Here is a 26,892-nt window from a genome sequence, read left to right as displayed (position 1 = left end):
TTTAACCAATAAGGGAATTAAGGGTTATGGGGAGCAGGCGGGTAAGTGGAGCTGAGTCCACGGCCAGATCAGCCATGATGTTTTTGAATGGCGGAGCAGGCTCGAGGGGCTAGATGGCCTACTCCTGTTCCTAATTCTTATGTTCTTTTGATCTTTTACATCCACTTGAGAGAGCAGACGGGACCTAGGTTCAACGTCTCATCCGATAGACGGCACCTCTGACAGTGTAGCGCTCCCACAGTACTGCACTGGAGTGTCAGCCTAGATTTTTCATGCTCAAGTCCCTGGAGTGGGACTTGAACCCACAACCCTCTGACTCAGAAGAGAAAACAACTTCCACCACTGATCACCCGCAAATCCTGCTCGCCTATTTATAAGATGAGCCCGACTTCAGAACCCTGAGCTGAGCGACCTTCAACTTGGCAGGTACAGTCATTTCAACATCCCGACTTGGCCTTGGAATGATAAAAGAGAGGTTACAAGTTCAAATTGTTGGATTATATATATATATATATAAAGTTGTTATTGATGTTGTTATTCATAGAAGGGGAGCCTTGGTATCGCTGGTGCGATCCCTCTTGCCCCATTACGGTCACTGTGGGAGATTTTCTTTCAAGGATTCTAGTCAGCACTAAGAATTTAATGCTTTAAGTAAGAAAAATATAAACTCTTCATTAAAGCAGTGTTGTTTCAATGGAAATCGCTGACTGGCCACAGGTATGGCAACGGCGACAATGTTTTAGCCGCTCGCATTATTAGCAGAAAACAACTTACAGGTAAAAGTACTTCACAATGTATATTCACTTAACAAACATCTACCACCATTCAGTAACCAAGGAAGTAAAGCACTCAGAACACATGCATATACCACACGAATATGAGTATTGAGATTACACACTCAATGACGGTGTCTGTTTGTCATTTTTTAGTTGCTAATCAGAAATGCAATTAACTGCATCGGCTTTCCCAATTCGCCACATGTGTCTGGTAGTAACACTGCAGTAAAGCCAACACATACCTCAACTTTGCATGAGATTGTGTCGGACAGTTTCTATTCCACTGTAAACCACGCTTCTAGTGGACCTGAGGGCATAGATAGAGCTTTGGGATTCACCACTATTCAGAAACTGCAGTGGTGTTGATTTCAGTGCCGCTAATGTCCCAATCTGGGGCACAATTTGGGCATTGGCAGCCAAAAAATCCAGCAGGTTCAGTGAATAGACATCTGATGCTCACATTCTAAACACATGACCATGTGGCAAAGTTTAAGCCACCAAAAGTCTTTAAGGACTTTACGAGTGATCTTACTGGATGGTTCCCAGTGGAGAGTTGCAACAATCATAGCGGTGAGATGGTGACTAAACTATGATATATATAGTCTGGGGTGAGGAACTTTGCAGTATTCAATCACATGGTGAAACCACACCTGGAGTACTGCATACAGTTTTGGTCTCCTTATTTAAGGATGGTTATACTTGCATTGGAGGCAGTTCAGAGAAGGTTCACTAGGTTCATTCCTGAGATGAAGGGGTTGTCTTATGAAGAAAGGTTGAGCAGGTTGGGCCTATACTCATTGGAGTTTAGAAGAATGAGGCGATCTTATTGAAACATATAAAATTCTGAGGAGGCTTGACAGAGTAGATGGAGAGGATGTTTCCCCTTGTGGGGAAATCTAGAACTAGGGGGCATAGTTTCAGAATAAGGGGACGCGCATTTAAAACGGAGATGAGGAGGAATTTCTTCTCTGAGGGCATGAATCTTTGGAATTCTCTACCCCTGAGAGCTGTGGAGGCTGGATCATTGAATATATTTAAGGTGGAGATAGACAGATTTTTGAATGATAAGGGAGTCAAGGGTTATGGGGAGTGGGCAGGGAAGTGGAGTTGAGGCCAAGATAGAAATATAGAAACATAGAAATTAGGTGCAGGAGCAGGCCATTCGGCCCTTTGAGCCTGCACCACCATTCAATAAGATCATGGCTGATCATTCAACCTCAGTACCCCTTTCCTGCTTTCTCTCCATACCCCTTGATCCATTTGGCCGTAAGGGCCATACCTAACTCCCTTTTGAATATATCTAACGAACTGGCCTCAACAACTTTCTGCGGTAGAGAATTCCACAGATTAATCATTCCATGAGTGAAGAAGTTTCTCCTCATCTCGGTCCTAAATGGCTTACCCCTCATTCTTAGACTGTGACCCCTGGTTCTGGAACTCCCCAGCAACGGGAATATTCTTCCTGCCTCTAACCTGTCCAATCCTGTCAGAATTTTATATGTTTCTATGAGATCCCCTCTCATTCTTTTAAACTCCAGAGGCTACAAGCCCAGTTGATCCAGTCTCTCTTCATATGTCAGTCCTGCCATCCCGGAAATCAATCTGGTGAACCTTTGCTGGAATCCCTCAATAGCAAGAACGTCCTTCCTCAGATTAGGGGACCAAAACTGAACACAATATTCCAGGTGTGGCCTGACCAAGGCTCTGTGCAACTGCAGTAAGACCTCCCTGTTCCTATACTCAAATCCTCTCGCTATGAAGGCCAACATGCCATTTGCCTTCTTCACCGCCTGCTGCACCTGCATGCCAAACTTCAATGACTGATGTACCATGACACCCAGGTCTCGTTGCACCTCCCATTTTCCTAATTTGTCACCATTCAGATAATATTCTGTCTTCCTGTTTTTGCCACCAAAGATCAGATCAGCCATGATCTTATTAAATGGCGGGGCAGGAGTCGGCCAAATGGCTTACTCCTGCTCCAATTTCTTCTGTTCTTATGTAGAAATACATCAGTGCCACATAAACAATTATATTCACATGGAATTAGCTTACATTGCATGATTCTTAATGAGCCCCATGGGTAGCTCCCCATTCAAAAATAATTAACACTTAGCAACTGCTTAAAACAACAAATAAGATTATTAACATTAAAACATTTAGGGATATAATTGCATACCGCCCCGTTTGGGGACGGTTCCAGTCGCGGGGTGCGAGACATTGCAACAGCAACAGAAGTCTCGCCTCTCGCGAGAAATTAGGGTTACCACCCCCGAAAGGAAGTGGAGCGCAAAATAACCGGGCGGTAGTGGGGTGGATGCGTTAGGAGCGGGGCGCAGCGCTACGCACTGGGCTGCATAGCGCTACTGCATTAGAGGGGCTCTTCCCTTAATTAAAGGGAAGTGCCCTAGCTGCAAACTCTGCAATAATGAAAGGGTCCTACCTGGACCACCAGGGAGCAAGGGTGCTGTGCCAACAGCCCGGCACTCAAGCAGAGTACTGGGCTGACAAATCGCGGAATAGACCCCGCATTCAAAGCATTAACTTGGCAAAATTAGAGGGATTTTTAAAAAACTATCGCCTCCCAAGCGGCCGGCTGCCCGGTTCACATCCCCTGGAGCTGTCGCTGACGCAGCTTCAGGGGGCGATACCCAATTTAGGGTCGGTGCACTAACGGCGCACGGTGATGATGTCACCATTGTTGGTGCAGCATAGCGGGGCGCTACAGGTTACCACTGCTGTTAAATACCTGCCAAATTTAGCGGGAGTTGTTAGCGCGCCACACCCAGGTGAAAAGTCATTTGCACCCCCCTAGCGTCCCCGGTGGCACTAACGGGAGGTGCAAATGACCCGAATTTCTAGGCCTTGGTCTCCGTGGCCTTGAGCTTTGAGGGGAGAAAAATCGTGGGCTTTTGTTTATGATTACTATGCACTAAGCCAGTTTGTTTGGATCAAGCTTGGCTGTGATGGTCCCTATGGTTGAATAGCCCGCTGGCGCTCATTATTCAGGCTCACACATGAAGAATGATTATTTTGGTAAGGTATAGAGTACTGCTTTTGCCCATGAAGTCATATCCCTGCATGAGTCAGTACCTTCAAGAAAATAAAACTAAGGATAGAAAATGGGTGTGAGGAAGTGTAAATTATTTTTTAATGTAGATATAAGCTTTTGTAAAACTGTAATGATTGCTCACATATGCAGGAATGTGCTAACACATACTGTTAGCACCATGATATCAATTGGAGTTGACACTGCTCAGTTTGTAGCACTTTCATCTGAGTTAGAAGCTTGTAGGTTCAATTTACATGCCAGGACTTAGCACATGAATCTAGGCTGAGTCTCCAGTGCAATACTGAGGGAATGCTGCATCATGTTGTCCATTGGACGAGATGTTAAACCGAGGTTCCATCTGCCTATTCCGGTGGTTCAGGTGGATGTTAAAGATCCCATGGCACTATTTGAAGAACAGCAGAGGTTCTCCTAATTCCTAAGCAACATGTTTTCCTTATCTAAAAATAGATTAACTTGTCATTCATCTCATATTGTTTGTGGGACATTACTGTGTGCAAATGGCAAACATGCTTGCCTACATAACACCAGTGACAGCACTTCAAATCAATTAATTGTATGGAAAGCATCTTGGGGTCTTCTAACTTATTACATCAGTTGCGGGGTCATTGTGAAAAATAAATTATATTCCCACTTTTACACTCTTTAATTGTGTCCTAGTTTGCAGGGAGTTTATTAACGTTACCCACAATTTACTGGATATTACAATAATTAAAATGTATCAATTTACCTTGATGTTTGTTACGTTTAGAATAACTCAAGACTGTTGTGACCTTGGTCTCCAGAGTGAGGAGGCAGCATGGTAGACTGCCTTTTATACAGGGTGTGCAGGTGACCCTTGGGTCTCCCACAGTTGAGCCCCTGGTGACAAGTCTTACACATTGGTAGTGTTTACATACATATCATTCCCTCCCCCCCCCAAAAGTCTTATGTACAAGTTATTTACAAGTTGAGACGATCCGGGGATCTGCGTTCCCGGGTTGATCACCTGACTTGAATTCCTGGTATGGGTGAGTCGGTCGGATCATTGCTGCGCTGCACTGTGGCTGGTCTGATCGGACTGTCGGACATGGTGGGTTCATCTTCGTGGTTGACCGCGAGGTCGATTGCTGGTTGGGTGTGTGTGGGTGGATCAATGATGGTAATGTCATCTTCAAACTGTTCTTGGTTATCAGTGAATTGCAGTTTGGTCTGATCCGTTTCTGCACGTTTGTCCGTTCAAAAGTTTGACAACAAACACTCTATTCCCCTCCTTGGCTAACACAGTGCCAGCAACCCATTTGGGACCATGACCATAATTAAGAACAAACACAGGGTCATTAACTTCAATGTCACGCGATACAGCTGCGCGATCGTGGTACATGTTATGCCGGTGACGCCGGGTTTCTACATGATCATTGAGAACTGGGTGGACTAAGGAGAGCCTGGTTTTGAGTGCTCTCTTCATTAGCAACTCTGCAGGGGGAACCACGGTAAGTGAGTGGGGTCGCGTGCGGTAGCTGAGCAGAATCCGAGATAGCCGGGTCTGCAGGGAACCGTCCGTCACGTGATTCAAGCCCTGCTTCATGGTTTGGACTGCCCGTTCCGCTTGACCATTGGATGCGGGCTTAAACGGCGCAGACCTGACATGCTTGATGCCATTGAGGGTCATTAACTCGTTGAATTCCGAGCTGGGGAAGCATGGTCCATTGTCACTAACAAGGACGTTGGGCAAACCATGGGTGGCGAACATGGCCCGGAGGCTTTCAATGGTGGCAGTGGACGTACATGACGACATTATTGTATATTCAATCCATTTAGAGTAAGCGTCCACTGCTACTCGAAACATCTTTCCTAGAAAGAGGCCAGCGAAATCTACATGGACCCTTGACCATGGTTTGGAGGGCCATGACCACAGACTCAGTGGGCCTCTCTTGGTTCATTGCTCAACTGTGAGCAAGTGTCGCATTGGTGTACGCATGACTCCAATTCCGAGTCAATGCCGGGCCACCAAACGTGCGACCTGGCGATAGCCTTCATCATGACTATGCCTGGGTGGGTCCAGTGAAGGTCGCGTATAAACTTTTCCCTGCCTTTTTTTGGCAAAATTACACGAATCCCCCATAGGAGGCAGTCCGAATGGATGGACATTTTGTCCTTGCATCACTGGAACGGCTTCATTTCGTCTTGCATTTCCCCTGGGACAGCCGACCAGCTCCCATTGAGGACACAGCTTTTTATTAGTGATAGCACCAGGTCCTGGCTAGTCCAGGTCCTGATCTGGCGAGCCGTGACGGGTGACCCCTCGCTCTCAAAAGCATCCATTACAAGGAGCAAGTCTGCGGATTGCGCCATTTCCACCCCGGTGGTGGGCAATGGTAGCCAACTGAGGGCATCCGCACAGCTCTACGTGCCTGGTCATTGGCGGATTACATAGTCATATACAGATAACGTTAGTGCCCATCTTTGGATGCGGGACGAAGCATTGGTGTTAATACCTTTGCTTTCTGAGAACAACGAAATGAACGGCTTGTGGTTGGTTTTGAGCTCAAACTGGAGCCCAAATAGGTATTGGTGCATATACGCTTGCTAATGCTTCTTTCTCAACCATACTGTAGGCTCTTTCAGCCTGAGATAAGCTTCTGGATGCATATGCAACCGGTTGCAGTTTGCCTGACCCATTGGCTTGCTGTAACACACAACTGACCCTGTACGAAGATGCATCACAAGCTAGTACTAAATGTTTACACGGATCGTACAATACAAGTAACTTGTTGGAACATAGCAGGTTTATGCCCTTGTTAAAGGCTGTCTCTTGAGCTTTACCCCAAACCCAATCATCACCCTTGCATAGCAATAAATGCAGCAAAGTGCTCAACCCTGGTAGAAAGTTACCAAAATAGTTGAGGAGTCCCAGGAACGAATGCAGCTCCGTCACATTCTGTGGTCTGGGTGCATTCTTGATGGCCTCCGTCTTGGAGTCTGTTGTGTATGCATGCCTGTTTACTGTGTGATGTCTGTAAACACTGTTATGCCACATTGAATGTACCCTTATACTGCACGCACCTTACCGGTAGACCAGAGGATGCTGCTGCTGGAGACCGAGGGGTTGCCCACACACGGCAGGTAACGCAATATAAAAGGGAACTCACAGCTTGTTGTCGGCACTCAGGAGCTGCAAATAAAGGACTACAGGTCTGCACAGTTTAGGTATCATACCCTACCTCGTGGAGTCATTACTAAAGGTGCCTACATATTCTACAACTGGTGATGGGAATACGAGGTCATGAACTACACGCTCAACATGTCTAATCTCAGCGACCTTCAGCAATTTACAGAGGGGGAAGATTGGGACTCTTTTGTGGAAAGATTGGAACACTTCTTTATAGCCAACGACCTGGATGGGGACACACCAGCTACACTACCGAACAAACGCAGGGCCATCCTGCTTAGCAGTTGTGGGCCCACCATCTATGGTCTCGTCAGGGACTTACTAGCCCTGGAGAAGACAACCACCAAGAGCTATGAGCAACCTGTAACACTCATACAGGAACAACTAAAACCGAAAGAAAGCATCCTCACAGCCAGGCACCAGTTCTACACTTACCGGCGAACTGAGGGCCAAGAAATTTCCAAGTATACTGCACACTTAAGAAGACTAGCTGCACCGTGTGATTTTGGCGACCACCTTAATGAAGCACTAAGGGGCATATTTGCCATCGGAATCGGCCACGAAGGCCTCCTACACAAATTGCTCTCGGCTGACATCACAGTCACCCTGCAGAAAGCAATTCAAGTGAGCCAGGCCTACATGGTTTCGGCCAGCGACTCCAGGTGAATACAGACCCAGGACTCTAAACCGGTGAGCACAGTGCACCGTATGGATACTTCTAAAGGCAGAAATGCTGCCCCGAGTCCCGCAACCCTGAGTCCGCCACATGGGGCAAACGGCTACCCCCGTGCTGGCGCAGTGGAGGAAACCACAGGGCCCACCAGTGCCGCTACAAAGACTATGCATGCAAAGGCTACAAAGAGAAAGGGCACCTTCAGAGAATGTGCAGAAAAGGCTGTACTCACCGCGTCTCTGATGAGTTGGCTGATCACCGGGGCTCCGACACAGATGAAGATGAAGCTGCTCACACCCTGGAAGAAGAGTATGGAATCTTTACCTGCTCCACCGGAAGTTCTCTGTGGATGATGGAAGTGGACATCGATTGGGTCCCAGTCTCCATGGAGATCGACACAGGGGCGAGCCAGTCTGTGATGAGCCAAATGACCTTTGAAAAGATTTAGATGAATCTTGCCACTCGACCAAAACTGTCTCCTGTCCAGGCAAAGCTACTCACCTATACCAAAGGTAAAATCCAAATCATTGGCAGTGTAGACGTCCAGGTCTCCCAGGGCAACATGTTGAACAAACTTCCCCTGTGAATTGTAGCCGGGCAGGAATTGGATGAACCGGGTTCACATCAGGCGAAGTGGTCCTGTGGAAGAAAAGACCACCACAGCCCTCCTGCAGGAAAGCCAGGAAATGGCTGCAGCACCAGCAGCACAAGGAGAAAGACTTGTAATCAAAATGGCCACCGCCATGCCACCAGTGATCATGGAGGAGCATCACATGACACCGAGCGGCCAATCGGATTTGAAGGTTCCCTTAAAGGAGACCAGTAACCAATGAAATTTAAAGGGGAAGTTTCAACTATTTGAGTACACGGACTTTAAAGCTAAAGATGCGATTAAAGAGTGCAAGTATGAAAATGTATGCAATGTAACAATGAATTGTGATGCTGGTTTAACTAATGTGACTAATGATATGAATGCAGGTGTCAGTAAGGTTAAGAACAAGTTTATTATGCTTAACAGTAATGATAGAGATTGTGAAATGCCTAATGTAACCATATCTATTGAAACCAGGACACCCAAAAGTGATGCAAATGCTAGAATGTATAATGCAGGCTCGACTATGTGTGATCAGAGCCAAGGTGTCATGTATATCTTTAGGACACTGCCAAAGGACATTGGGTCCTACAGGGACCATGCTGATGCCAATGGAATCTCCCTGTGGGAGACCCCCAGGTCCAGCAGGCTACCTGACCATGTAGCCTGGACCTCTGGAACGAATGTGATGCCCCTTGCAGGACACACACACAGCCAGTGGGAGCAGATCCACTACAGGGACAGTGGTCAATGGGCAGCACAGCCACCACCAATGGCAACCTGCACCAGACCAACCCTACAGCCCCTGGCCACCAGGGCCAACACCAGGAGCATGAGGCCAATACCCTCCAGCTTCCCTGGCAAATCCTGGGATGACCTGACCCTCATCCCAATTGGTGGACAAGGAGCCCACCCAGTCTTGTGGCCCTGCCCACCACCCCACAACTACCCACATCACAGTGTATACACACCACCCACTGCTGCCGTGGCTACCTCCCCGAGGGATCCCACAACAGTGACACCCACTTGGTTTGTGTGTGAGGGAGGGTTAACGTACGAGGCCAGCCTCAAGCACAGGGGTCACACCTGGCAACCACACAACCCTCACCACAACCCCCCATAGCCCACCACTGATCACCTTCCCTGGTCATGACAATAAGGATATGAAAAATGCTCAGGGGGGTGTATGCATGCCTGTTTACTGTGTGATGTCTGTAACACTGTTATGCCACATTGAATGTACCCTTATACTGCACACACCTTACCGGTACACCAGAGGGTGCTGCTGCTGGAGACCTAGGGGTTGCCTGCACACGGCAGGTAACCCAGTATAAAAGGGAACTCACAGCTTGTTGTCGGTACTCAGGAACTGCAAATAAAGGACTACAGGTCTGCACAGTTTAGGTATCACACCCTGCCTCGTGGAGTCATTACTAAAGGTGCCTACATACTCGACAGAATCCGTGGGTCTGATGCCATCCGCCGCAATCTTTCTCCCCAGAAATTTGACCTCTGGCGCCAGGAAAACACACTTAGAGCATTTCAACGTGAGCCCCACTCTGTCAAGTCGCTTCAGAACCTCTTCCAGGTTGTGCAATTGTTTGGTGGTGGTGCGACCAGTGATCAAGATGTCGTCTTGGAACATCACGGTGCGCGGAACAGATTTCAGCAGACTCTCATGTTCCTCTGGAAGATGGTCGCCGCCGAACGAATCCCAAAGGGGCATCTGTGGTATATGAATAGTCCTCTGTGCGTGTTGATGCATGTCAATTTTTTCGAAGGTTCAGCCAGCTCCTGTGTCATGTAAGCAGAGGTTAGATCCAGCTTGGTGAACGACTTCCACCCCTGCTAGCGTTGCAAACAGGTCATCCGCTTTGGGTAGTGGGTACTGGTCCTGTAATGAGACTCGGTTGATCGTTACCTTGTAGTCCCCGCAGATTCTGACCATCCCATCGCTCTTCAACACCGGAACAATTGGACTGGCCCATTTGTTGAACTCGACTGGCGACATGATCCCCTCTCGTTGAAGTCTGTCCAGCTCGATCTCGACTTTCTCTCACATCATGTATGGAACCGCTCGGGCCTTGTGATGAACGGGTCGTGCATCAGGGACCAGATGGATCTGCATTTTGGTACCTGTGAAGTTGCCGATGCCTGGCTCGAATAACAATGGGAATTTGTTCAACACTTGGGCGCATGGGGCGTCATCCTCCAAAGATAGTGCTTTGATGTCATCCCAGTTCCTTCGGATCTTTCCGAGGCAGCTTCTGCCGAACAGTGTTGGGCCATCGCCTGGTACAATCCATAGTGGTAAATCATGCACAGCTCCATCGTACGATACCTTCACTGCCGCACTACCAATGAATGGTATGAACTCTTTGATGTAAGTGCGCAGCTTGGTGTGGATCGGCCTTAGTTTTGGCCTTTGTGCCTTGTTGCCCCACAGTTTCTCAAAAGCCTTCTGGTTCATAATTGACTGACTCACCCCCGTGTCCAATTTCACGGAAACTGGAATGCCGTTTAATTTGACTTTTAACATTATTGGAGGACTTTTGGTGGTGAAGGTATGTACCCCATACACTTCCTCTTCACTCGGGTTGAGTTGCCTCTCACTCGTTCAGCATGCTCCGTGCCAGATTGGTCATCTTCTGCCGACTCTGCCATGTGGTGAGTCGCAGCACGTCTGCACATTCACTGGAGGTGCCCCATTGTTCCACAGCCCTTGCACACATAGTGCTTGAATCAACATTGATAGGCTTGATGATTACCCCCGCAGCGCCAACAAGGTGCTAATGGATTCGCATTCTCGCCCCACAGCGGGCTCTGAGTCATCCTAGGTCTGGCTCTGCAGGCGTGTAGGCCCTGCCATGTACAGTTCTGCCTGCTGGAGGCGTTATTTTATGCACAGTACTTGCCGGTGAGTTCCGATGCTGCAAAGATATCTGTTTAGTGTTATCGTTCGTGGACATAAAAGCCTGGGCTATCGTGATGGCCTTGCTCAGATCTAGGGATTCGGCAGACAGCAGTTTGTGAAGAATGACCTCGTGGCCGATTCCAAGCACGAAAAAGTCCCGCAACATTTCCCCCAAAAATCCAGCAAATACGCACAGTCCCGCAAGGCGTCTTAGGTCGGCGACATAGCTCGCCACGTCCTGGCCCTCAGAGTGGTAGTGCGTATAAAAGGGATACCTGGCCATCAAGATGCTCTCCTTCGGCTTGAGGTGTTCCCGAACCAGTGTGCACAACTCTTCATATGTCTTGCCCGTTGGTTTCGTCAGTGCTAGCAGATTTTTGATGAGGCCATATATCGTGGACCCGCAAACGGTGAGGAGAATCACCCTGCGCTTGACCGCGGTTTCTGCCTTTTCCAGCTCGTTGGCCACGAAGTACTGGTCAAGACGCTCAACGAAGGCTTCCCAATCATCACCCTCAACAAATCTCTCAAGAATACCAATGGTAGCCATGACTGCGTGAAAATTCATGATCTGTTACTCGTCGCCAATTGTTATGTTTAGAATAACTCCACAATACTGTATCTTAAATTCAAATTGTTGTGACCTTGGTCTCTTTATTGTAACTCCAGATTGAGGAGGCAGCATGGTAGACTGCCTTTTATACCTGCTTGCCCAGGATGTGCAGGTGACCCTTGGGTCTCCCACAGATGTGCCCTCTGGTGGCAAGTCTTACACAATGGTAATATTTATATACATAACAATGTTGATCCAATATTGTTTAAAGGTGTTTGGTCTTTTCGTCCGTTGGCTGCTAACTTGCAGTTATTTAGTTTTTTTCTAAGGAAATCAAGGGATATGGGGATTGGGTGGGAAAGTTGAGTTGAGGTAGAAAATCAGCCATGATCTTATTGAATGGCAGAGCAGGTTCGAGGGGCCAGACAGCATACTCCTATTTCTTAAGTTCTGAAGTCTTTCATGACCTCAGGATATCCCAAAGCATGTTACAGCCGATTAAATACTTGTGAAGTGTAGTCACTTTTTAGTGTAGGGAAATGCAGCAACCAATTTGTGCACAGCAAGGTCCCACAAACAATGATGTTTCAGTGAAATTGGTTGAGGGGTAATTATTGGTCAGGACACCAGTGGGTCAAAATTGCCCCTTTTTGTAGTGCCATTAACGCCTTCGGGGGGCCGTTATTGGGGTGCAATGCATTTGTCACCCGGGTTTCGGTGGGGGGGGGGGGGGAGGAGGGGGGGATAACACCACCCGGGAAATTGCCCCAGAGGTTTGGGGGGGCGCAGTCCCAGTAATATCGTGCCCCACGATTAACACCCCTGGCCGGAGAATGCCCGCTGATGATGTCACCGCCCCCTTTGCTCCCTGCGGTGGAAATTGTCCCATGGGCCGCGAGGCTGGCGCAGGCCGATGTCAACATCAGCTTTGCTAAAGGAGAGGCCTTTAGCACCCCGGGCCGCCATTTTATTTTATCGGCCAACTCTTGCATCGGCCCAACAATGGCGGCCCTCGCGTCGACTAGGCCACCATCATGCAGCCCGGCACGCCATTTTGGGTGCGGGGCCGCTGGCCCGGTTGATCGCATCCCTGGTGCCCAGTAGCTGGCCACTAAAGGGCCTGCAGAGTGCGCAGCGGCCCTCCCCTTTAAATGAAGGGGAGGGGCGTTGCAGCGCATCAGCACTACGCGAATGCTCCGTATAGCGCTGACCTCCTGAGCAAGTGCTGGACTTCACGCCGCGATCCCAGCCCGGGAGCGCCTCTCCAAGGAAGTGGAGCACCGGAGATAGCGCTCCGCTTCCTTTGAGGGGCGCACGTGCCCAATAACAGTCTCGGCCCCGGAAGGTTACCGCCCCCAATTAGGGCGAGGGGCAATTTCGCCCCCCCCAGGTCCTCCTTGAATAGTGCCATGTGATATCTTACGCCTACCTGAGAGGACAAGCAGCATTATCATCAAAAGGCAGCAGTGCAGCACTCCCTCAGCAATAGTTCTGTCTTCACTAAGGAAGACACAAATAACCTTCTGGAAATACTACGGGACCGAGGGTCTAGTGAGGAGGAACTGAAGGAAATCCTTATTAGGTGGGAAATTGTGTTAGGGAAATTGATGGGATTGAAGGCTGATAATTCCCAGGGCCTGATAGTCTGCATCCCAGAGTACTTAAGGAAGTGGCCCTAGAAATAGTGGATGCATTGGTGATCATTTTCCAACAGTCTATCGACTCTGGATCAGTTCCTATGGACTGGAGGATAGCTAATGTAACATCACATTTTAAGAAAGGAGAGAGAGAAATCGAGTAATTATAGACTGGTTAGCCTGACATCAGTAGTGGGGAAAATGTTGGAATCAATTATTAAAGATGAAATAGCAGCGCATTTGGAAAGCAGTGACAGGATCGGTCCAAGTCAGCATGGATTTATGAAAGGGAAATCACGCTTGACAAATCTTCTAGAATTTTTTGAGGATTTAACTGGTAGAGTGGACAAGGGAAAACCAGTGGATGTGATGTATTTGGACTTTCAAAAGGCTTTTGACAAGGTCCCACACAAGAGATTAGTGTGCAAAATTAAAGCACATGGTATTGGGGGTAATGTACTGACATGGATAGAGAACTGGTTTGCAGACAGGAAGCAGAGAGGCGGGATAAATGGGTCCTTTTCAGAATAGCAGACAGTGACTAGTGGGGTGCCGCAGGGCTCAGTGCTGGGACCCCAGCTCTTTACAATATACATCAATGATTTAGATGAAGGAATTGAGTGTAATATCTCCAAATTTGCAGATGACAATAAGCTGGGTGGCGTTGTGAGCTGTGATGAGGACGCTAAGAGGCTGTAGGGTGACTTGGACAGGTTAGGTGAGTGGACAAATGCATGGCAAATGCAGTATAATGTGGATAAATGTGAGGCTATCCACTTTGGGGGCAAAAACACGAAGGCAGAATATTATGTGAATGGCGGCAGATTTGGAAAAGGGGAGGTGCAACGAGACCTGGGTGTCAAGGTACACCAGTCATTGAAAGTTGGCATGCAGGTACAGCAGGTGGTGAAGAAGGCAAATGGTATGTTGGCCTTCATAGCTAGGGGATTTGAGTATAGGAGCAGGGAGGTCTTACTGCAGTTGTACAGGGCCTTGGTGAGGCCTCACCTGGAATATTGTGTTCAGTTTTGGTCTCCTAATCTGAGGAAGGACGTTCTTGCTATTGAGGGAGTGCAGCGAAGATTCATCAGACTGATTCCCGGGATGGCAGGACTGACATATGAAGAGATATTGGATGGGCCTGTATTCACTGGAGTTTAGAAGGATGAGAGGGGATCTCATAGAAACATATAAAATTCTGACGGGACTGGACAGATTAGATGCAGGAAGAATGTTCCCGATGTTGGGGAAGTCCAGAACCAGGGGACATAGTCTAAGGATAAGGGGTAAGCCATTTAGGACTGAGATGAGGAGAAATCTCTTCACTCAGAGTTGTTAACCTGTGGAATTCCCTACCGCAAAGAGTTGTTGATGCCAGTTCATTGGATATATTCAAGAGAGAGTTAGATATGGCACTTACGGCTAAAGGGATCAAGGGGTATAGAGAGAAAGCAGGAAAGGGGTACTGAGATGAATGATCAGCCATGATCTTATTGAATGGTGATGCAGGCTCGAAGGACCAAATGGCCTACTCCTGTACCTATTTTCTATGTTTCTAAGTGTCAGTTTGGATTATGTGTTCAAGTCTCTGGAGTGGGAGTTGAACCCACAAACAGCACTGAGCCAAGGCTGACATAACACTTTGAGATATACTGAGAACGTGAAAGGCACTTTATAAATGAATGTTCTTCTTCTTCTCCTCTGTTGTGGTCAGCGGCAAAAGAACGGTACTTGCTGTTCATTACGCTTATAGCTGCCCATAAACGTTTTGTTGTTTTTTGCGAGGCAACTTGCGGTATTTAGAGATCCTTTTCAGCACGGCGCTCTCTACATGGGATCTCTAGCATGTGCGTCCAGGCGTGGCCCCTCAATCAATCAGATTGAAGAATCCTCACTGAGACAGCAGAGTCTAAACCAAGAAGTATAAATTAGAATCTTTAATTCAATGTAAAATCATGTTCAGAAAACTAAATAAAGAGAGGGAAAGAAAATTGGATTGAGAGAGAGATAAGAGGCAAAATGAAAATCGTTTATTTTTTTGTTTGTATTGTCATATTGGAGAGTGTTCAATTGGTACTTAATGCTCGGAACCATCAAGAAAAACCTTTTCAAATTCAAATGTTACCATTTGATAGCTGGCAAAAGATTACAGCAGACCAAAATCTAGTGTAATGTAAACTGTTGTGATTCTTAGATTGTGATCTTATTTTTAATCGGAGCACTAAATATTCTATTGTCCAAAGTTCCACTAAATACAAAAATTGAAAATGCTACATTTTGTTTTCTTTACACTGGCACAAAATCATCTTTCTTTAATTGCCCGATGCTTGATTGCAATTTTTGTCACATAGATTGTACTTCCCTTCTCTGATGGGTATTTTTACCAGGCTGATGCCCATTTTTCTGCCCATACAGTTGTTGCCGGGACGTGAACCCGTTTGGCTGAAAGGATGAGAAGAGACAAACTCTCAGCTTTCTGCCAGTGCTGCTATGCAGCCTGATGCTTGGAGGCCTGCAAAAACAGCCCAATTACAAATCTGATTTTAACTCCTCTTTGTGGGAAAGCGCTCCATAAAAGTTGAGAAATTCAATTGGTATTCAGTGCTGCAGGTTTACTATTGGTATTGGGCAACATTAATACACTGCCTGCATTAATTAGGGAAGGAAGGGTTACTGGCTTCAGCCAGAGCATTGCGCATTCCACCATTTTATAACTGTGTACAACAAGACCCTCCGGCAATTTTATTTAATTTGAATAACAGGTAACTTATAGATCATGAGTTTGCAAAAACTTGGTACTTTTTTCTATTTGCTCTAAAAGTGAGGTGGAAATAAGAGAAAATTACCCCCTTGATCTTCTCAATGTTGTATGAGGCTATTTCCTGTCTAATGCAATGATGCAACTGTGGCTTGTTCATTAACATAAATATCTGCAGCTCGCTGAGCGGAATAACTTGCTGTACAATTTCTCAATTTAATGAAAATATCTACTAATTATTATTCCCAAATTTCAAGAAAAAGGGGCAACATTGGTTTATTTCTCAAGGAAAAGTTTGCTCTGTAAATTAATTCTTAAAGTTAATTTCAAATACACATTCAGCTTTTTTCCTCCTTTTGAGAGATGTATGAATACAGCTACTGTCTTTAAGCACTGCATTTAAAATAATTGTTGATATGTTCAGCAAACTGATTTATACTAATAGCAGCAACTAAGTTAGTTATAACTGTACTGGGATTATTCGCGTTCCTTTTCTCAGTGATACCACCAACAGCAGTTCAGATAACACCTGACAAAATAAGTAGACTTCAATAAAAATAGAACATTGCAAAACTTAAATACAACAACTTCCATTTATAAAGCTCCTTTAACATAGAAAAGACACTTCACAGGGGCAAGAGAAAAATGGATGCCATGACAAAGAAGGTGATATCATAGAATCATACAATCCTCCTGTTTCGGATGCCCCCAAAAGTTCATCAACATCCGTCGTCTGCTCCACGACGATATGCAGGCCGTGATCCTTACCAACGGACCCATTACAGAACCAATCCACGTCCGGACCGGGGTCAAACAGTGCTGCGTCATCGCTCCAACCCTCTTCTCAATCTTCCTCGCTGCCATGCTCCACCTCACAGTCAACAAGCTCCCCGCTGGAGTGGAACTATACTACAGAATCAGCGGGAAGCTGTTTAACCTTCGCCGCCTCCAGGCCAGGTCCAGGACCACCCCAAGCTCTGTCGTCGAGCTATAGTACGTGGATGAAGCCTGCATCTGCGCACATTCAGAGGCTGAACTCCGGGACATAGTCGACGTATTTACTGAGGTGTACGAAAGCATGGGCCTTACGCTAAACATCCGTAAGACAAAGGTCCTCCACCAGCCTGTCCTCGCCACACAGCACTGCCCCCCAGTCATCAAGCCCTGGACAATTTGGACCATTTCCCATACCTCGGGAGCCTCTTAGCAACAAAAGCAGACATTGATGAGGAGATTCAACACCGCCTCCAGTGCGCCAGCGCAGCCTTCAGCCAATTGAGGAAAAGTGTTCGAAGACCAGGCCCTCAAATCTACCACCAAGCTCATGGTCTACAGGGCTGTAGTAATACCCGCCCTCCTGTATGGCTCAGGGGCATGGACCATGTACAGTAGACACCTCAAGTCGCTGGAGAAATACCACCAACGATGCCTTCGCAAAATCCTACAAATCCCCTGGGAGGACAGAAGCACCAACACCAGCGTCCTCGACCAGGCCAACATCCCCAGCATTGAAGCACTGACCTCACTTGATCAGCTCCGCTGGGCAGGTCACATAGCTCGCATGCCAGACACGAGACTCCCAAAGCCTCCCTGATAAAGTGCGGCATCCCCACCGACACCTGGGAGTCCCTGGCCAAAGACCGTCCTGAATGGAGGAAGTGCACCCAGGAGAGCGCTGAGCGCCTCAAGTCTCATCGCTGAGCGCATGCAGAAAACAAGCGCAGGCAACGGAAGGAACACACGGCAAAGCTGTCCCACCCTCCATTACCCTCAACAACTGTCTGTCCCACCTGTGGCAGGGACTGTGGCTCTCGTATTGAACTGTTCAGCCACCTAAGAACTCATTCTAAGAGTGGAAGCAAGTCTTCCTTGATTCCGAGGGACTGCCTATGATGATGATGATGAATTCCAGATCATAACAACAATATTAGGAGAGCAGACCAAAAGCTGGTGAAAGAGGTGGATTTTAAGGAGGACCTTAAAAGAACAGAGAGAAATGGAAAAGCAGAGGTATTTAAGGAGGAAATACCAGAATGTGGGGCCTAGATGCCTGAAGGTACGGCCACCAGTAGTGTGGTGAAGGGAGTGGGGGATGCACAAGAGGCTAGAGTCAGAGGAATGAAGGGTTGTAGGGCTGGAGGAGGTTACAGAGATAGGGAGGGATTTAAACACAACTATGATAATTTTAAATTTGAGGCCTTGGTGTGGGATAGGATATGAGCAGCAGTGTTTTGGATGAGCTAATGTTTGTGGAGGCTTAAGAATGGGAGGCCAGTCAAGTGAGTTTTGGAACAGTTGAATCTGGAGGTGACAAAGTCATGGATGAGGGTTTCAGAGCAGATGGGTTGAGGCAGTCTCAGAAGTTGGTGATTTACAGAAGTGGAGGTCTTTGTGATGGAGAGTATGTGGGGTTGGAAGGTCAGGTCAGGGTCGAATAAGGCGCTGAGATTGCAAACAGTCTGGCTGAAGTTGAGACAGTAGCCGGGAGAGGGTTGAAATCAGTGGCAAAGGTGCTGGTACTGGTCAGGGCCAAAGACCAGGGCTTCAGTAAACCTAAAAGTTTAACTGGAGGAAACTGCAGCTGATCATGCAGTCTGACAACACTACTTAAGATTGGCCGGGCTATCATGCCCGCGGACTCTCTGGGTATGCCACCCATTTTAGGGCTTGCATGCAACATTCCTGCCCCCCTTTTCAAATTGGGGCCAATCTCTCTGAATGACATGTGCTGTCTATCTCCTGCCTCAGCAAAATGCACGTGTAGTTTTTAATAGAAATGATTCCAAAGAAAATTACCACGCGCTAGATCAGAGTGTTCACAGTTAAGCTTGTGATAGGAAAAGGAACCAATCTATAATGGGATGAACTGGTTTTATACCTGATTTTTTACTCTCTTCAGATATCTGGCTTTTGTGTGTGAGAATTGCTAAACTAATCTGATCCAACATAATAAGTAAGTGATAAACAGCCTGAGGATTTAGACTGCTAGATGGGAGTTAAATGTTTAAACAGTAGATAGCAAATAGGAATGCATGATAAACAACTGATTTGTGAATGCTCAATTTCAATGATTGTCCCACTACAGATTTATCTGTGTAGAACGTAATAGCTTTTTAAACTAAAAATATTGGTTCTGGATCTTGGCCATCAAGAAGAGATGCTAAGTGCACAGTGTACTGCTTCCTCACAGGAAATAGAAGAAAAACAGCGAGTGGGTTGTCTTGAACATCTTTTGTGAACTTACAAATAACTGGCTTCTATTGGCAGAGGTCTAAGATCAAGTTGCCTTCCCATATTTTCAGCTGTGGAGCACTGATGCAAAGGAGGGAACAAAAATTTAAATGAAATTTAACTTGAGATCAAATATTTTGCTGTTAGCGACTGGGTGGCAAATGCACCAGTTTTGAAAATGCAAAATGGAAGGGCAATGTGGTGACACATTGGGGTTGCAGTATACTATGCATTGTGTAATTATACATGAGTTTCCTATCCTACATTCTTTACACAATATGTTTATGCCCTCAGCCAAGGCACTGTGGTGAAGCACAGGCCAAAGGTCATCCACATTGGATCCAAGAAAGACAAATCAGAATATTTTCTTAATGGTGAGAAACTAGGTACTGTAAAAGAACAAAGAGATTTGGATGCCCACTAAAAGCTGGTGGACGAGTACAAAAAGATTAATGGAATGTTGGCCTTAATCTGAAAGGTGCTGGAATACTAAGGGGAGGAAGTATGCTTCAGTTATACAAAGCCTTAGTCAGACCCCATTTGGAGAACTGCATTCTAATTTAGGCACTGCATCTCTGCAGGTATATATTGGCTTTGGAGAGGGTACAGTGCAGATTCACCAGAATTATACCAAGGATTAAAGTTTAAATATTGACGAGATGTTGCATAAACTTGGCTTGTATTGCCTTAAGTTTAGAATGTTTAGTGGTGATTTAATCAAGGTGTTTAAAATTACAAAGGATTTGACAGGTCAGGCACAGGGAAGCTATTTCTTGTGAAGGGGAAATCCAGAACCAGGGGAACAATCTTAAAATTAGAGAACAATCTTAAATTTAGGATTAAAATTGGTATGACTTTTCACACAAAGGGTAGTAGAAATAGGGAACTCTCTCCCCAAAAGGCTGTGGATGCTGAGACAATTGAAATTTTCAAGACTGAGATCGCAAGTTTTCGTTAGGAAAGGGTATCAAGGATATGGACCAAAGACGGATAAATTGAGTTGAGTTACAAATCAGCCATGATCTGATTGGATGGCGGAAGAGGCTTGACAGGGTGAATGGCTTGCTCCTATTTCCTTCCCAATTAGGAGCAAGTTATTCTTGCATACCTCTGTGGCTAGTCATAGATTAGAGTTGTATATATCAAGAACATGCTGGGGGTGCCATTTTATTAACTACAGAGGATTACTTATTTTTAAGATTGACATGTCAAAATAGGTCACATTTTAAAATCAGAATTAGTAATTGTCATTCCTAATGAATGACATTTGTCAGGTCTGTCATGGAGTGCCATAATCAGAAACCTGGTGAAGCCAGGTCAACATGTTTAAATGAGAATAGTTAAGAGATGTGGGAAAGCCAAAAGGGGAAATGGAGATAATAATAAATACCTTGCAAAATAAAATATGAAGTGGTATAGTTTTTTACAATCATTTCATTTAATTTGAACAAGACATTTGTGTGTTCCTCAAGACACTATTTGATACAAAATACATTTTACAATACAAATTTCACAATATTTGCAGGTACTGTACATGCAATGAGCGTCATACAGGTTAATGTATTAGCATTAATAGTGCTCAAAAGCTCATACTGGACATCGCAGGGGGGTGCAGTGTTATGGTTGGCTGAGGTGGTAGCAGTTCACTATTGGGATTGAACAGCGTATTGCACAGGCAGGCCTGGGATTAATCCAGTAAAGGGGGGTTTGGAGTGGGTGGGAATGTTTGTTTAATTAATTTATGGGATGTGAGCGCAACTGGCAAGGCCAGCATTTATTGCCCATCCCTAATTGCCCTTGAGGTGGTGGTGAGCCACCATCTTGAACCACTGCAGTCCGTGTGGTGAAGGTACTCCCACAGTGCTGTTAGGGAGGGAGTTCCAGGATTTTGACCCAGCGACGATGAAGGTACGGCAATATATTTCCAAGTCAGGATGGTGTGTGACTTGGAGGGGAACTTGGGAGGTGGTGATATTCCCATGTGCTTGCTGGTTGAGGTCTGGGTTTGGGAGGTGCCGTCGAAGAATGTTGCCTCCAGGAAAGATCCAACTCCGTGTGGTGGGTGTACATTATTTGCTCTGACTGCCAAACCTCTTGCCTGTTTGTTCTGGGTTGTGTTGGGTGAATAGTTTCCATGTCGAGAAGATGTTATTTGATTGAAATCAACAACAGAAAGCATTAGTATTGACAAATTTGATTTACATGTTCCTTTCTGTAACATTTGCTGTTACATTTCTTCTGCCCTGGTCCACTGAAATCAGCTCACATTCAAAAAATCACAGACATTTACAGCACGGAAGGCCATTTCGGCCATTGTGTCCTCGCCGGCTGACAAAGAGCCAAATCCCACTTTCCAGCTCTTGGTCCGTAGCCTTGTAGGTTATGGCATTTCAAGTGCACATCCAAGTACTTTTTAAATGTGGTGAGGGTTTCTGCCTCTACCACCGTTTCAGGCAGTGAGTTTCAGACCCCCACCACCCTCCGAGTGACATTTTTTTCCCTCAAATTCCCTCCAAACCCCCTACTAATTACTTTAAATCTATGCCCTCTGGCTGTTGATCCATCTGCTAAGGGAAATAGGATCTTCCTATCCACTATATCTAGGCCCTCATAATTTTATACATCTCAATAAGGTTTCCCCTCAGCCTCCTCAGTTCCAAACAAAACACACCAGCCTATCCAATTTTTCCTCAGCTAAAATTCTCCAGTCCAGGCAGCATCCTTGTAAATCTCTGTACCCTCTCGAGTGCAATCACATCTTTCCTATAATGTGGTGACCAGAACTGCATGCAGTACTCTAGCTGTGGCCTAACTAGTATCTTATACAGTTCAAGCATAACCTCCCTGTTCTTGTGTTCTGTACCTCAGCTAATAAAGGCAAGTATTCCGTATACCTTCTTAACCACCTTACCTACCTGTCCTGCTACCTTCAGGGATCTGTGGACATACACTCCAAGGTCCCTTTGTTCCTCTACACTTCTCAATGACCTATCATTTAGTGTGTATTCCCTTGCCTTATAGGCTCTCCCCAAATGCATTCCCTCACACTTCTCGGAATTGAATTCCATTTGCCACTGTTCTACCCACCTGACCGACTCATTGATATCTTCCTGCAGTCTACAGCTTTCTTCTTCATTATCAACGACACAGCCAATTTTTGTATCACCTGCAAACTTCTTAATAATACTCCTTACATTCATATATATCATCATAGGCAGTCCCTCAAAATCGAGGAAGACTTGCTTCCACTCTAAAAGTGAGTTCTTAGGTGACTGACCAGTCCAATACGAGAATTACAGTCTCTGTCACAGGTGGGACAGGCAGTCGTTGAATAAAAGGGTGGGTGGGACTGGTTTGCCGCACGCTCCTTCTGCTGCCTGCGCTTGTTTTCTGCATGCTCTCGGCGACGAGACTCGAGGTGCTCAGTGCACTCCCGGATGCAATTCCTCCACTTAGGGCGGTCTTTGGCCAGGGACTCCCAGGTGTCGGTGGGGATGTTGCATTTTATCAAGGAGGCTTTGAGGGTGTCCTTGAACGTTTCCTCTGCCCACCTGGGGCTCGCTTGCCATGTAGGAGTTCCGAGTAGAGCGCTTGCTTTGGGAGGCTTGGGTCAGGCATGTGAATAATGTGGCCCGCACAACGGAGCTGGTCGAGTGCGGTCAGTGCTTCGATGCTGTGGATGTTGGCCTGATCGAGGACGCTAACGTTGGTGCGTCTGTCCTCCCAGGGGATTTGCAGGATCTTGCGGAGACATCGTTGGTGGCATTTCTTCAATGAATTGAGGTGTCTACTGTAAACGGTGCGGTCCTGGACAACGTGGACCACTTTCCATATCTCGGGAGCCTATTATCAGCAAGGGCAGACATCGACGACGAGATTCAATACCGCCTCCAATGCGTTAGCGCAGCCTTCGCCCATCTGAGGAAAAGAGCGTTCGAAGATCTGGCCCTCAAATCTGCCACCAAGCTCATGGTCTACAGGGCTGCAGTAATACCGCCCTCCTGTATGGTTCAGAGACGTGGACCAAATATAAGAACATAAGAAATAGGAACAGGAGTAGGCCATACAGCCCCTCGAGCCTGCTCCGCCATTCAATAAGATCATGGCTCAGCTCCACTTCCCCGCTCCCCATAACCTCTTATCGTTTAAGAAAGTCAATTTCTATCTTAAATTTATTCAATGTCCTAGCTCTCCGAGGCAGCAAATTCCACAGATTTACAACCCCCAGAGAAGAAATTCCTCCTATCTCTGTTTTAAATGGGCGGCCCCTTATTCTAAGATCATGCCCTCTAGTTCTAGTCTCCCCCATCAGTGGAAACATCCTCTCTGCATTCACCTTGTCAAGCCCTCTCATAATCTTATATGTTTCGATAAGATCACCTCTCATTCTTCTGAATTCCAATGAGTAGAGGCCCAACCTACTCAACCTTTCCTCATAAGTCAACCCCCTCATCCCCGGAGTCAACCTCGTGAACCTTCTCTGAACTGCCTCCAAAGCAAGTATATACTTTCGTAAATATGGAAGCCAAAACTGCAGGCAGTATCCCAGGTGTGGCCTCACCAATACCTTGTATAGCTGTAGCAAGACTTCCCTGCTTTTATACTCCATCCCCTTTGCAATAAAGGCCAAGATACCATTGGCCTTCCAAATCACTTGCTGTACCTGCATACTATCCTTTTGTGTTTCATGCACAAGTACCCCCAGGTCCCGCTGTACTGCGGCACTTTGCAATCTTTCTCCATTTAAATTATAACTTGCTCTTTGATTTTTTTCTGCCAAAGTGCATGACCTCACACTTTCCAACATTATACTCCATCTGCCAAATTTTTGCCCACTCACTTAGCCTGTCTATGTCCTTTTGCAGATTTTTTGTGTCCTCCTCACACATTGCTTTTCCTCCCATCTTTGTATCGTCAGCAAACTTGGCCATGTTACACTCAGTCCCTTCTTCCAAGTCGTGAATATAGATTGTAAATAGTTGAGGTCCCAGCACTGATCCCTGCGGCATCCCATTAGTTACTTGTTGCCAACCAGAGAATCATTTATCCCGACTCTCTGTTTTGTGTTAGTTAGCCAATCCTCTATCCATGCTGATATATTATCCCCAAACCCATGAACTTTTATCTTGTGCGCCTTGTCAAATGCCTTCTGGAAATCCAAATACACCACATCCACTGGTTCCCCTTTATCCACCCTGTTCGTTACATCCTCAAAGAACTCCAGCAAATTTGTCAAACATGACTTCCCTTTTATAAATCCATGCTGACTCTGCCTGACCGAATTTCGCTTTTCCAAATGTCCTGCTAGTGATTCTTTAATAATGGACTCCAACATTTTCCCAACCACAGATGTTAGACTAACTGGTCTATAGTTTCCTGCTTTTTGTCTGCCTTCATTTTTAAATAGGGTCGTTACATTTGCAGTTTTCTAATCTGCTGGGATCTCCCCAGAATGCAGGGAATTTTGGTAAATTACGACCAATGCATCCACAATCCCTGCCGCTACTTCTCTTAAGACCCTAGGATGCAAGCCATCATGTCCAGGGGATTTATCTGCCTTTAGTCCCATTATCTTATTGAGTATCACCTCCTTAGTAGACACCTCAAATATATACCACAAAAAGCAAGGAACCTGGTACTGAGCCCTGAGGGAGCCTACTGGAAACAGCTTTCCAGTCTCAAAAACACCCATCAACCAGTTGCTTCCTGCCTCTCAACCAATTTTGAATCCAACTTGCCACTTTACCTTGGTGCCATGGCGTTTTACATTCTGCTAAACAAGTGAGAGTGAAGCAAGATGTCCATTCTGTCGCCTCTTGCTGAGTTCAGCGCTAACGCCTCTGGGAGCTGTAGCCTCTCTCCCCAGTTCGCACCCGTGGACCTAGGCCCTCAGACCGAGAAAGCACGACAACTCCCGGGGGGGGGGGGGGAACACCGCGCATGCGCACACCTGCAATCGCCAGCCAGCAGAAAGGGGAAAGGGGTGGGGAGGACGAACACAACCTAACTTTTCCAGTCTCGGTGCGAGGTCAGTGCCGGAAGCCGATTGGCCTGGGGCCCCACGAAGAGAAGGCAAAGCGGAGTGCCGATTGGTTAACAGTCCCCGTCAATCATCCGGCGGAGCAACCCAGGTTTGGTTGCACGGCGCCCGGAGCGGCAGAGAGTTCATTATATTTTTTAAAACTCCATTCAAAGCGGTGGCGGTGGCTGGAGAGTTGTCCTTCCCCTTTGAAGAGTTTTCTTTCAAACTATTTTCCTTCCGTCATGTTGGCAGTTGGTATCGGAAGAGATTAAGCCACACTTACTAATGCCGGTTCTGTATGTTGTTTTATTTGTCGATGAGGCTCTGCTGCCCGGCTATCTCTCGGGTGGAAATTCGCGCTGGTCCGAGCAGCGGCCGGAGCGGGAATATTCTGGAACTTTCTGCCTGACTCCAGTCGCTCTCACTCCGTGATGGAGGAGGCTGACGGCGCCGGGCGCTGGGACGGCTTGTGCAGCAGGGACGCCGGCCTGCGGGAAGTGGCGCTGGACGGCGTCAGGCGGGCGGTACTGAGCTTGACCGAGCAGCTGGGTCCGACCAACGGCAAACCCCCCGCACCGGCTCCCAGCTCTCTCTGCCCCGCCGCTCCTCTCAGCCCCACGGACGGGCTGAATGACTACCTGGTGCGGCTGCTGGTACTCTCCAGGAGGTGTCCCTTCGGCGACGTGAGGGACAAGTGCGGGGCCATCCTTCAGGCCGTGCAGGTAAAGAAACTCACCTCCCCGCGGCAGTGTCCCCTCCCCCCGCCAAATCTTCAGACCCCTTGCGACCCCCCACCACGGGTTGTGCGCTCTCTCTCTCTCTCTGCCCCCCCCCCCCAGGTTGTGTACCTTCTCTCCCTCTCTTCCCCCCCCCCCCCGTTGTGTCCCTTCTCTTTCTCCCCCCCCCCCCGTTGTGTCCCTTCTCTCCCCCCCCCCCCCCGTTGTGTCCCTTCTCTCCCCCCCCCCCCCGTTGTGTCCCTTCTCTCCCCCCCCCCCCGTTGTGTCCCTTCTCTCCCCCCCCCCCCGTTGTGTCCCTTCTCTCCCCCCCCCCCCCGTTGTGTCCCTTCTCTTCCCCCCCCCCCCCGTTGTGTCCCTTCTCTCCCCCCCCCCCCCCGTTGTGTCCCTTCTCTCCCCCCCCCCCCCCGTTGTGTCCCTTCTCTTCACCCCCCCCCCCCCGTTGTGTCCCTTCTCTTCACCCCCCCCCCGTTGTGTCCCTTCTCTTCACCCCCCCCCCCCCCCGTTGTGTCCCTTCTCTTCACCCCCCCCCCCCCGTTGTGTCCCTTCTCTCCCCCCCCCCCCCGTTGTGTCCCTTCTCTTCCCCCCCCCCCGTTGTGTCCCTTCTCTTCCCCCCCCCCCGTTGTGTCCCTTCTCTCCCCCCCCCCCCCGTTGTGTCCCTTCTCTCCCCCCCCCCCCCCCGTTGTGTCCCTTCTCTCCCCCCCTCCCCCGTTGTGTCCCTTCTCTTCCCCCCCCCCCCCCCCCCGTTGTGTCCCTTCTCTTCCCCCCCCCCCCCCGTTGT

General features: G+C 47.5%; 2 protein-coding genes across 5 annotated transcripts in view; one reads left to right on the top strand and one right to left on the bottom strand.

Moving 5' to 3' along the window:
* The window catches only part of cep57l1 (centrosomal protein 57, like 1), a 245,591-nt gene extending 220,231 nt beyond the window's left edge, over positions 1-25,360 (bottom strand). Inside the window, exon 1 of one of the 3 annotated variants that reach the window (XM_070885656.1) lies at positions 25,102-25,360. In XM_070885656.1, coding sequence (XP_070741757.1) covers positions 25,102-25,112 — 11 coding nt within the window. In that variant the 5' untranslated portion in view covers positions 25,113-25,360. The remainder of the gene's footprint in view (positions 1-25,101) is intronic. The other 2 variants (XM_070885655.1, XM_070885657.1) reach the window with 2 other exon arrangements.
* Positions 25,361-25,487: 127 nt separating this feature from the next.
* sesn1 (sestrin 1) overlaps positions 25,488-26,892 on the top strand; it is a 188,335-nt gene continuing 186,930 nt past the window's right edge. For both annotated transcript variants that reach the window (XM_070885660.1, XM_070885658.1), the window contains exon 1: positions 25,488-26,099. In XM_070885660.1, the coding sequence (XP_070741761.1) occupies positions 25,809-26,099 (291 nt within the window). In that variant the 5' untranslated portion in view covers positions 25,488-25,808. The remainder of the gene's footprint in view (positions 26,100-26,892) is intronic.

Source organism: Pristiophorus japonicus, chromosome 7 (genome assembly GCF_044704955.1).
Source record: "Pristiophorus japonicus isolate sPriJap1 chromosome 7, sPriJap1.hap1, whole genome shotgun sequence".
In the NCBI taxonomy this organism is placed as follows: domain Eukaryota; kingdom Metazoa; phylum Chordata; class Chondrichthyes; family Pristiophoridae; genus Pristiophorus; species Pristiophorus japonicus.
This window is presented reverse-complemented; position numbering and strand designations above follow the sequence as displayed.